The following is an 11,474-nucleotide window of genomic DNA, read 5'->3' as shown; positions in this document are numbered from 1 at the left end:
AATTAGGAAGCCTGACCCAGTAGAAAGAGCCCTGGCCTAGGACCTAGAAACCATGAGCTCTGGGAGTCAATGTTTTTTGCCTAGTTATGTTTTGTTGGGCAATATGTTCTCTGGATTTCAGTTTCTCTGCCTGGAAAACAAATACTGGTTCACGTGGGGCTGGCCAGTGCATCAGTAGTCCTGTGCCTGCCTGGTTTTTCCTCAGCTTTGCAACAGAGTGGTTGGTATATTTGCTCACTTCCTCTCCCTCCTTGCTCCTCGCTCTCTCAATCCCCTTGGAATTAGTCATAAAGAATTTGGATGCTTTAGTAGGTTAGATCGTTTATATAGGTTAAAAAAAAAAAAAAAAAAAAAGGAAAGATGCTTCCTGAGGTTCCTCTGGCTGCTGACATAGATTCTATGTAAGAACAATCAGCCCCTGCCCTGAAGATGAATAGCACTTTGTTTCCTTAATTTACTTCACCTAGTCATATATGTGTGTGTACACACACACACACACACACACACACACAGTGACTATCTATGTCAAGTGAAATACTCCCCCATCTCCCTCTGAACTGGTAAGCTGGAGGAGATACTTACTTGCATTGTAAAGACTGCAATATAGAATTATATCTTTCCTGTGCTTACATCTCTGTAAAATCATGTGTTAGACAATAATTAGAGAGCAATGTTACAAATAAAGAAGTATAAGACAAGAGTTGATTTGATGGGGACTGTGAGTGTGGAAATAGGCAGCTTTAAATGTTATGGTGTTATCTATGCAAATACACATATGGACCAGAGTAGGTATTAATAGACATAAGTTTAATAGACACAGGGCACCATAAAACGGGGACAGCAGGGAGTCACTTTCATAATGGCATCTAGAAAGTCTTGATACAGATGGCATTTCAATGTCAACATTAAAAGAGAAAGTTTGCATACCCAATGAAGCAGCCTATGGAATGAAAGAAACAACAAATGGATTCATTCATTCATCCATTCATCATTCATTCATTGTTGGGAATACAAAGGGAATTGATGCACACTTCATGCCCTGAAGAAAAACACAGAGAACACAAACTCAAAAGACTGAAGAAATGTACTTTGTCAGGTGAAAACGCAAACCTGAGAAGCGTTTCGTAATTACCCATTAATGATTGCCTCCCACCTTGACAGCTCATTGTTTATAAGCAATCTGTCAGTTATGAGTACTACTATTATTAACGGTAGTATTTTCTCTGCATCTATAGAGCTTACTGGGAGAAGTGGGAGAAAGGAAAGTGAGAACATGGGGGCTGTGTATTTTAAATGGAGGCCTGAATTGGGATGGTAATTACTGGGAAACCAAGCTTTCAAGTACTTTGTGAAAACTTGAAAATACTTCCAACAAATGAATGGATCCCGAACTGTATATCTGCTATACACAGCTTGAAAACACTCCTAACAAATGCTGGATCCCAAACTGTATATACCTGCTGTGGTACATAGCCTACTTTCCCTCTCCATTCCCAGGGCAGTTAATAGAGAATGGTATGCACTGTTTGTATTTCCCTTTCTTCCTCCCAGAAGTACCAACTGCATGCCTCCCAGTGCGTTGGACTGTGCTGACACCAGCTAGATTTTACACAGCAGACCAGATGCAGGTGGGAGCTTCCCCATCCGTACCCCTCCCTGTGTGCTTGTGGTTCAGAAGCCAAGATGACACTGTGGGCAGGAGTTCTCATGGGAGGTGGTCACGTGGAGAGCTAGGCTGTAGGTGGTGGCATCTCCTTGCCATCAGAAGGTTAGGACATCCTGAGAAGAGACGGATCCCAATCCTTGGCTGCATGACAGACCCTTGACTCCAAGGAGCAGACCCCACTGGCCAAGGGAGAGACGGCCGAACCCTGCCCAGTAGGACACCATTTCTGCCTGGCTCTATTTTGCTTCCCTGGCAAGTCTGTAGGGCTGGGCACTGGCTACAAGAGCTCTTGCATTCCCAATCTCCTTCTTTCTTGGCTTCCTATTGGCTGATCCATGATGAGTTCAGCAAAAACAGAAACTAAAAAATCTAAACTTCACCCCATCACCATCATTACCACCAAAATTTCACTATTTGAAGTATTCTAGGTTTAAGTTCATACTAATAAAATAAGCCCCCTTTCCCTCTACTTTCCACCTCACTTCATAGAACATCAAGCCTTTCTATGAGAAGAGGCATACCTTATGAGAAACACTGTTGAAACCCCATGATTTTTTTTGTTTTATTTAGGTCTTCTAAAACAAGCTGCCATCATTAATATTCATTTCTCAATCTCAGTCCAACAACAGTTTCTGTAAGTAAAATGGATAATGAAATTTAGTTTCCATTTTAGTTTTAGTTTATCTTAGCAAAGAAGTTTGACAAAAATCACTTTTAAATAAGTTTTTTAAGGAATGCACTAAGGCTAAAAAAGCCCAAACCCACTACGAGGAAGCACATCACAGAAGGTCCTATATGTCCCTATGCCCCCTTTTCCTCCTCCTCCTCCTCCTTCTTCTTCTTCTTCTTTGTTCTTCTTCTTCTTTTGAGACAGGATCTCATGATGGAGTGCAGTGGCACCGTCTTAGCTCACTGCAGCTTTTAACTCCTGGGCTCAAGTGATCCTCCTGCCTCAGCCTCCAGAGTAGTCAGGAACACAGGGGTGTTCGTTTTTAATTTTTTGTAGAGATGGGGTCTCACTATGTTGCCTAGGCTGGTCTTGAATTCCTGACCCCAAGTAATCCTCCTGCCTTGGTCTCCCAAAGTGCTGGGATTACAAGTGTAAGCCACACCACCTGGCTTCATTCCATTTTCTAAACATTTTCTATTAAAATTGAACATTTGAAAAATGGGATGTGGGGCAGAGCTAGGGAAACAAAGGGTTAAGTACCCTCTTCTTCTTCTTCTTCTTCAACAGTGAGCTCTGGGGATGAGAAGAACCCTGGTCAATAGACAGATATATTGACTTGTTATTATTTAAAGTTGTTTAACCAGGTAGAGATAAACGAAAGCTTTCAGCAGCTGAACTATCACACAAATCACAATTAAGGTGGCATATGTGTTTGGAAGACGTAAAATCAATTCCTGCGAAGATAATGTTTTAGTCTCTATTTGAACTTGAAAACAGAAGTAAATTCTCAGCAGCAACAGCTGGTCTTGTTCCATCCAGGAGGCTCTCTATTAACTGTACAAGAAGGGCCTTTATTACCTCTTCTAATGGTTTTGTCTTCATCAAAAAAGCCCAGTTGATTGCCGTGGTGCTGTTTACTGATGTGGCACAGAGGATGGCAGCTGGGCGCCCAACCATCCCGGTGTTTGGACCTCCCTCCTCTCTGAGTGCTGTTTATTGTTTCTGGAGGGAGAACAATGGACCCTGGGAACAACTGGTCTGGCTGGGTAGGGGAGGGAGGGGAATTTGCCATCTTTCTCAGCTTTCCTCCCCCAGGTATCCTTCCCTGAGCTCCATGGGGTGAGGAAGTGTGTGTTTAGGCAAAGGAGGGTGTTTGAGCATTTCAAGTAGTCTTTGCAATGTAATCACCCCCCAAAATTTCTACCAGTGGGATGTGACCTCTAAAGCCTACTCACCCGTTCAGGTTTTAGTCATGCAAATTTGTGTGTGCATGCACGTGCATGTGTTGTCTTCCCAATTCTAGCCTATACTCCCAGAGGCAGGGATCACATTTTATGCACTCCAGTCTTTACCAGGCTGAGTGTGGTGCTGGCGTACCACCCAGCCTGGTAAAGAATGCTGTGCATAAAATGGAGTGCTGATTCAACCAGGATGTGGCTTAGATGCCGTGGACTGGGAGATCAAGCGATACTCCAGCTTCAGCCTCCCAAGTAGCTGGGACTGCAGGTGTGCACCACTACGCCCGGCTAATTTTTGATTTTTAGTAAAGACGGGTTTCACCATGTTGGCCAGGCTAGCCTTGAACTCTTGACCTCAAATGATCCACCCGCCTCGGCCTCCCAAACTGGCGGGATTACAGGTGTGAGCCACTGTGCTTGACCTTGTGCAGTCTTTCTTAGATGGGGTACAAGGGTGCAGTATAAGCTGGTGGGAACTAGGTCAGTTTTCCCTTTTGGGGTCACAGGGCTTGCTGGGGAAGAGGAAATGTACACTGACGAAGTGGAAACTTGACTACACAAGAGCAGGAGGGAGGCTGCTAGGACAGAGGTTCTTGCTTGGAAACAGAGGCTGCTCAGGAGAGGAAAGGTTATGAGGAACAGATGAGCAGCCAGGGAACCTGGATAGTGACTCTCACCTGCCTCTAACTAGGTGTCAGACTAGGGCAAGGCATTGGGCTCTGTGTCACAGGTGTTTTGCCTGAAAAATAGGCGCAGTAAAACCCAAGCTTCTTACAAACTCAACTAGTTATGAAAATACAGGATTAGTATCACCATTCCAGAGGAAACAAGCAAACAAACAAACAAAGCATTATTAAAAGAAATTGCTTTTCTGCTCAGGCCAATTCCTCTCAGACAGAATAAATAGACAAATATCATCGATCCTCCCTCCTCAATATCTTTCATATCTGTATGATCCCTCTCAGCCTTGGCCACCTCCTCCGTCAGATGCTCATAACCACAAACAAGGACCACCTGGAGCTTGCCCACCTCCCCTTCCCTGCCTGCTGGACCTGACTTTCCCCTGTCGCTCTATCCAGTACATCTCTACAAGTCCTCAGCTCAAAGAACCATTTTGATGATGTTGTTCCTCAGTTTGAAAGCCATGGATTTGTTCATTCAGTGGATACCGAGTCCCTCCCTGTGCCAGGCCCCCCCTGTGCCAGATATTGAGAAAATAGACATACAAACTACTTCCTGCTATTGTGCTCATTGTCATGGAGGGTGACAAGAAAAATGAGACAGATGGAGAGGTAGAGAGATAAAGAGATGGGTGGGTAGATATTTTTAAGTAGACATATATATTTACATTTATAATCCATATAAATGGAGTTATATTTAACAGAATTGAGTCAATATTTTACAGTCCGTAATCTCTCTTCCCAGGCTGTGATTTTTGTCAGCCTCTGTTGTTTTGTCCCAACTAAAAAAAAAAAAAAAAAAAGCAAGCAAAGGTTCCTTCTTACTCATATGATACTCCTTTGTGAACTTTGATTCTAAAATTAAGTCTTTTATCTCTTCAGTTCTTTTTAGGATTGTAAGATTCTTTTCTGTCTGTTGCTTCCCTGAGGCTCTGAGACCCGTCCATGGGTTAGGGTCAGTCTCAGGTGAGCCTATACTCCCAGTGGCTCATTCCCCAGTGGGAAGGTGGACAGGGTCAGTGCTGAACAGCACAGCCATTTCCTGCACCTGGCCTTTGAGTCCAGCCAGGAGGTTGCCTAGAAAGTTGATGTTGTTTTCTTTCAAGATACAGGACTCCCTGCCCTCCTTTATTCCAAGAGATGGAAACTCTCTTTTCCTCCAAGAGACAGACACCCTCCTCACTTTGTGAACTTTCTGGAAGCTCACAAATAAGGCAGTCATGCACGAGCCTGAAGTGACTTCCTCTTGTGTTCAGTAAAGATATCCCAGTGTGTTTTGGAACACGGGGCGAACCCTGAAGCACAGAGACAACCTGGTGTGTAACTGGAAAGGGCGTGCAGTTGGAAATTGGATGGACTTGCCTTGGAACCTCAGCCTTGCTAGTCTTCCACAGTTGGCCTCGGAGCTTCGTTGTGAGTAACACATTGTTCCCAAGGTTGCTTTGAATAATATATGAGTTAGGACACTTGAAAGTCTGAACTTGTCACATGATTTCCATAAATACACATATGTTAACAGCTTTCCATCCTTGCTCAGCTCCCGCAGTGGCCTCTGCTCCCTGCGCACGCATCTCTATTGTCCTAAATGGCTGTACAGGAACAGGAGCAGGTCTGCAGAGAGAGAAGATTCACCTGCAGACTCCCCGTGCACTACAACAAACGGCTTTACAAGACAGGATTCTTCGCCTGCATGGCGCCTTTCCCTGCTTGTCTCACTCTCTTCCTTAGCAGCTTCAACTTTCTTAAGGTAAGAAATAATTAAGAGGAGGAACGGGGTAGGTTGAAAAGTGTTGAAGCTGCCCACGGAACAGAGGAGAGAACAGGAAAGAGCGAGGCAGGGACAATGGGAAGTTTTGAGAGGAACTCAACAAGAAATTCACATCAAAGTGGAAACATTCCAGCAAGCAGACTGGCTCAGCACTGGGGCCACCATCACACAAGGTGGGAAATAGGAAACAGAGAGAAATTGCAAATGGGCTGTCCACACTACCATGGCACTGAACTGAACCTCTGCATGCCTCAAGAAGAATTGGCAGCTTTATATCTGAGGACCTCCCGTGCATCCTTGTATGGTCTAGCTGACTCCGCTAGGCAGTGACTATTTCTCTAATAAGCTGATTCCCCCGAGACCTTTAGTGACAAAGAGACAGAAACTGAAGTGGTTTGGTCTTGTAACCAGAGCAACTGTCCCTGCAAATCCACCACATAGGAAACAAGATCGAGAGCAAAAGAGACAGGCTTCATGGGCAGAGCCAGCCTGCCTGCGTTCTCAGGTGCTTTCTGGGAAAGGGTCTGGTCAGTAGAGAACTTACAGGCCTCCTCTGCATTTGTAGCTGGTTCACTTGTACTCAAATGTCTTCAGAGAAAGGGAGAAAGGGAATTGGATATAATTAAGCATTTAGAAGATGGGTACCTTGCTAGGCACCCTGCATGTTTTTTTTTAATGAGATCGCAATCATACATCTGAGAATGTGATACTTAATTGAAAGGAGCCCTTGCATGATGCCTTCTAGACAGTCATAAGTGGTAGGTGTGGGGTGGCTTGGAAGAGGCAGAAGACTGTGAAGAGGGTGAGGAAAGAAGTTAACTGACTGTCTACCACTGCATGCCAAGCATCTACAGGCAAGAAGCTGTGCAGGGATTTTCCTATCACTCCATCTCTTACACACCTCACAGCAATGTCATGGGGTAGTTCATTCTCAGCTCTACTTGGCTGAAGTAGATGAGTAGACTGAAACTGTAAGAGATTATTTCATAAGTTCATAGGAACACAATCCATACATGGCAGAATCAGGACTTCAATTCAGTTCTCCCTGACCAGAAAGACCCTGCTGTCTTGCCTCCTGAGCAACACATACAGATAGACCCAGATTCACAAGACTCTGTACTGGATGTGAACTGACAGGGCCACCTGGGTGCAGCCAGACACTGTGGCTTCCTGCTGAGATTCAGCTTCCTCTAGTTTTAGGACAGTCTCTCTGGGATCATTAAAAAAAAATATGAACAAGCTTAATGTATACCTCTATTCTTAAGTCATTCAAATGAAATGCATCACTCTTAATCAGAGGTAGGCTCTCTGATGAGGTTTAAAATCCTTTCTGGAATTTGTTAGCAAGCAAGTGAGCATCAAACTATGTGATGAAAATACGAAAGGACTTGCATTGTGATAATATTACAGGCAAATTTGGAAAAAAAATCTACCTTCATTCACACACTCTCAGTGGTCAGCCCTTCCCACAGAACCCAGTGAATGATGGCTTGGCCCTTTGTGTGAGGCCTGGGAAGCGCCAAATTTCATCCAGGCAGTGGGACAGCTGTGCCAGTTCCCCCCTTCTCCATTTAAAGCATCTGTTACTTCTTTACTGCCTAATCAGAGAACCGCTTTCTAATCTTCTATCACAACAAGCAGTAAAAAAACAGTACCTTTTTAAGATAAAATCAAGATACAGAGGAAATGGAGGATGATAAATGAATTGCAGATGGATGATCCAAGGAGCTAGAGTTCCACTGGAATTAAAGTGGGAGGCAGAGAAAGGAAATCAGGCATCCCTTGTGCATGGCAGTGGATATAATTAGATGACTTAGGAAAATGCTGATGGTGCTCAAACATCTCCACCTGTAGATTCTACAGATACTTAAAACTGGACCTGTCAAAAACTGGATAGAACCTCACCATTCTCGTACGTTTTGGGAATCATAGAATGGCACCATCTTCCATCCAGTTGGCTGAAATGGAAACCTTGTGTATTCTCCATATTCTACATCCTCCATCACCCCATACACCCAGGCCCTCCCATTAAAGCTACTCCTGAAAATCATCCCAAGTTGCCTGGTATTCCTTCTTATCATTTCTCACCTGAATTATTTCAGTGACTCCTAACATGTTTTCCCCTTGCCAATGTGACCAAAGCCCAGTTAGTCCCTGTTGCTGCCCGGCTGATCTTCTAAATGGCAAGACCAGTTTAGCTGCTCTTTTTATTAAATCCTTCAATGTCTCCCTTATTTCTTTTAGGACAAGCCTTAATATATCAGCATTCCCCATAGAGATGTTAGGGTCTGGATCTCGCCCCCTGCCATGCCCCTCTGCCTGCACCCTCTTGGGGTAACCTACACTTGCAGTTTCCTGACCATGCTGTGCTTCCCTCCTGCCTGTATGTGCTTTTTGATGACGTTGCTCCGTCCATAGTCACTTGCTCCTCTCCGCCTCCCTTTCCCTGGCTAGGTCCTTCTGCTCCCTTAAAGCTCAGCTGAGACCTCTTGTCTTTTGGAAGTGTGCCCTCAGCCCTCCTGTCTGGGTTAAGTGCCTCCTACTGGGATCCTCAAGCCCTTGATTAAAAACTACCCAGGGCTGTGCTTTGGAATCTGGGCTGGGACTTTTTGGAAGGCAGACACTCTGTCTCTCAATTTGAATCCTCAGCACCTGTCATATATTGGCTATCTGATGTATGGTTCCTAGATGAAAATTCTAGTTCTATTCTATTGCTTCAACAGTCCTTTGGAATTCTACCAAAAACCTTATTGATGCCACTTTCTAACCTTGTGTTCCTGAGTAATCCAAGACTCAGAAATGTGTTTCTCCTTTTCGAACTTCAAGAAAGAAATTACGTATAAATTATAATTTTTGATTTTTTTCAAAAAAGTAAGTACAGTTGAACTATATCTTCAAAAACACAGGAAAGTGAGGACATTGATGAAGGCTGAGAGATAAACAAGAGAAAAAAAAACAATAAAAAAATGAATGTTTGCTTTGCAAGTAACTGCTGTTACCTGTGACTGCTCAACAGCCTTCCTCGTTCATATCTAATAGTGGAATAATTCTCACAGCGATTTTTTTGATGTGGGCATTATTACAATTGTTTCATTAAAACTGAGACTAAAGTTCATTAAAGGATAAGAAATTCATCTAAGAAAACATAACGGGTAATTTGTAAGATCATAATTTAAAAATCAGTTTCCTTAAACAAGCCAGTTGGTTTGAGAACTCATGGTAAAGGCAAGGCAGTATGTCATATGGGAGACAGAAATTCATGGAGAGGTAAAACTAAGACTACTCTTATCTTGAAACAACAGATGCTGTGGGATGCTGACATGCAAGTGACCCAGTTATTGCATCCTAAATCACAGAGTTTTAGTCTTCTCTGGAGAATCCGAGTCTTGAGGAACTATTCAGCAAGTCCACACTTAACCTCTTCCTACCCCCCTATGCCTCTGCTGCAGCACATGGCCCCAGGCACAGCTTCTCTTTCCCTCATCAGCAAGGCTCATGGTGTTAGATCCAATGAAAAGTGATATGCTCAGTAATCCTATGTGGGACTGAGACTTTATAACCAGCTTCCTAACCAGCTTTGACATTATAGGTGTTGCTTTCTCCTCTCCAGCAGGTCTGTGTTTGCCTATCATCAACTGCACAATGTAGTCCTTTGGCCACTTGTAGTTTTAACTGCCTTCATGGTACTCATTCATTTAACAAATTTTATTCACTCCATTGATAAATTATTGAATGCTGAATGTGCATGATCCCATAACCCAATTATTTTTGTAGTAATATATCTGTGCACCATGTCTGCAGCTTATATTCGCCGTTGTTAGCTGTTTACATTCTAGCGTTTTATCCCTGCGGAAAAAATGGGGGAAAGCGAGAATGCCTCCTAATCATCTCACAATATTTGCTCTGTACTTTGCAGTCATTTCCTCATATCTCTGTCGTAATATTTGCCATACTCAACTGTAATTTTTCTTCTTATACAGCAGTTTTTATATCTTAAATGTGAACTCCTTAAGGGGAGTTCCTGACTAAATGTGATGCATGAATAATGAATAAATGAATCAGTGGGGAAATATAAGGGAGAGGAGAAAAGATATCTCAGTGACCAGATGAACATATTAAAAGAAGGTAGCATTGTTTCTAACTTGGCGTTTGGTTTTCAAAATTGATAATAGGGTTTGGCATCAATTAGCACTGCCCCTGAATTTTTCTCAAAGTGAATAATTAATTCAACAACAAATCAAATTGTGGGGAAAGAAGGAGGTCCGTTGCCAGTTGAGGTCCCCCCTGTTTCTTCAGTTATTTGTTATGTTCATCACATGACTACACTCCTACCATTACATCTGTTCATCCACTCCACTCCCAACTCCACAACCTCTTCCTGCTTAATACACCTTGATAGGAAGAGGAATGCCCTTAATATATCTCCAGGGACGCTTCTGTATATGTAGGATTTTCATAGGGCAAAGATAAAAATGCATTTAGTCATTCAGCTGCCACGCTTACGAGTCACTACATAAAGCTTCCCTTGTGGAATAGAGAGATAACAGCAAAGATTTTCATTACCTTGAAGTGGGTTGGTAAACAGCTGTGTCTGCTAAAGGCTAGCTGGAGCAGGTCTGGTGGATGGGCTGACAGCTGGGAAAGGATAGATGCTCTTAATAAATAGATGAGTGAGCAACAGTCTCACATTAAGGAGGTGTATGAGTATAGAAATGGACTAAAGTTTAGATAAATGGGAAAATAATATGTGAATGGACAGTGGAGTAGTTAGCCGATGGGAGAATAAATTGGTTCATGGATGATGGATGGAGCTGAGTGGCTAGACGGAGTGAGAGACTGATAGCAGATGGATGGGTAAATGTTGTGGTATGAACAGGAGCAAAAAAGGGTCAGGTGCAGATGGGAAGAGGTTGATGAAAAAGAAGGAAAAAAATGACAAGAAGGGAGTACTAAAGGTATTGAGATGGCTAGGGGAACTGGAATTTCATTTCCTTGATCAATCATAATTTTACAACAAGCCAGAGGAACTTGGAAACTCCCAATGATTGGTCCTTAGCGTTTACTTGCCATTGCAATGTACAAAGACCATGTGTCTAGTCTATCAACTTATTTGTGTCAAATTCCACGTAGGGGAGACTGAGTCATGAGAGGATTAGCCCTTGTCTACAAAGGAAGCCAAGAAGAATATAAGACTAATAACTTTAGCTCAGGAACTTTGCCAGAAAAGTTACACGTGCTGTTAAAATTAATGAAATAATTTCAATCCACTTTCTACTCAGTTATTGAATCACAATCAGTCACTGTCCCTAAGCTTTATTTGAGGGTAGTCTTAAGAAATCTAGTAGTAGGCCTGGCGCGGTGGCTCACGCCTGTAATCCCAGCACTTTGGGAGGCCGAGTCAGGTGGATCACGAGGTCAAGAGATCGAGACCATCCTGGTCAACATGGTGAAA

At 43.2% G+C, this 11,474-nt stretch overlaps 1 protein-coding gene across 1 annotated transcript in view; it reads right to left on the bottom strand.

Moving 5' to 3' along the window:
• Positions 1–786: 786 nt before the first annotated feature.
• OPCML (opioid binding protein/cell adhesion molecule like) overlaps positions 787–11,474 on the bottom strand; it is a 148,073-nt gene continuing 137,385 nt past the window's right edge. The window contains exons 7-8 of the mRNA XM_017523196.1: positions 2,877–2,927; positions 787–2,298 (exon numbers count right to left, since the gene is read on the bottom strand). Coding sequence (XP_017378685.1) covers positions 2,261–2,298; positions 2,877–2,927 — 89 coding nt within the window. The 3' untranslated portion in view covers positions 787–2,260. The remainder of the gene's footprint in view (positions 2,299–2,876; positions 2,928–11,474) is intronic.

Source organism: Cebus imitator, unplaced genomic scaffold (assembly GCF_001604975.1).
Source record: "Cebus imitator isolate Cc_AM_T3 unplaced genomic scaffold, Cebus_imitator-1.0 Scaffold0, whole genome shotgun sequence".
NCBI classification, from domain to species: domain Eukaryota; kingdom Metazoa; phylum Chordata; class Mammalia; order Primates; family Cebidae; genus Cebus; species Cebus imitator.
The sequence above is the reverse complement of the archived record's forward strand: the minus strand, read 5'-3'. Positions and strand labels throughout refer to the sequence as shown.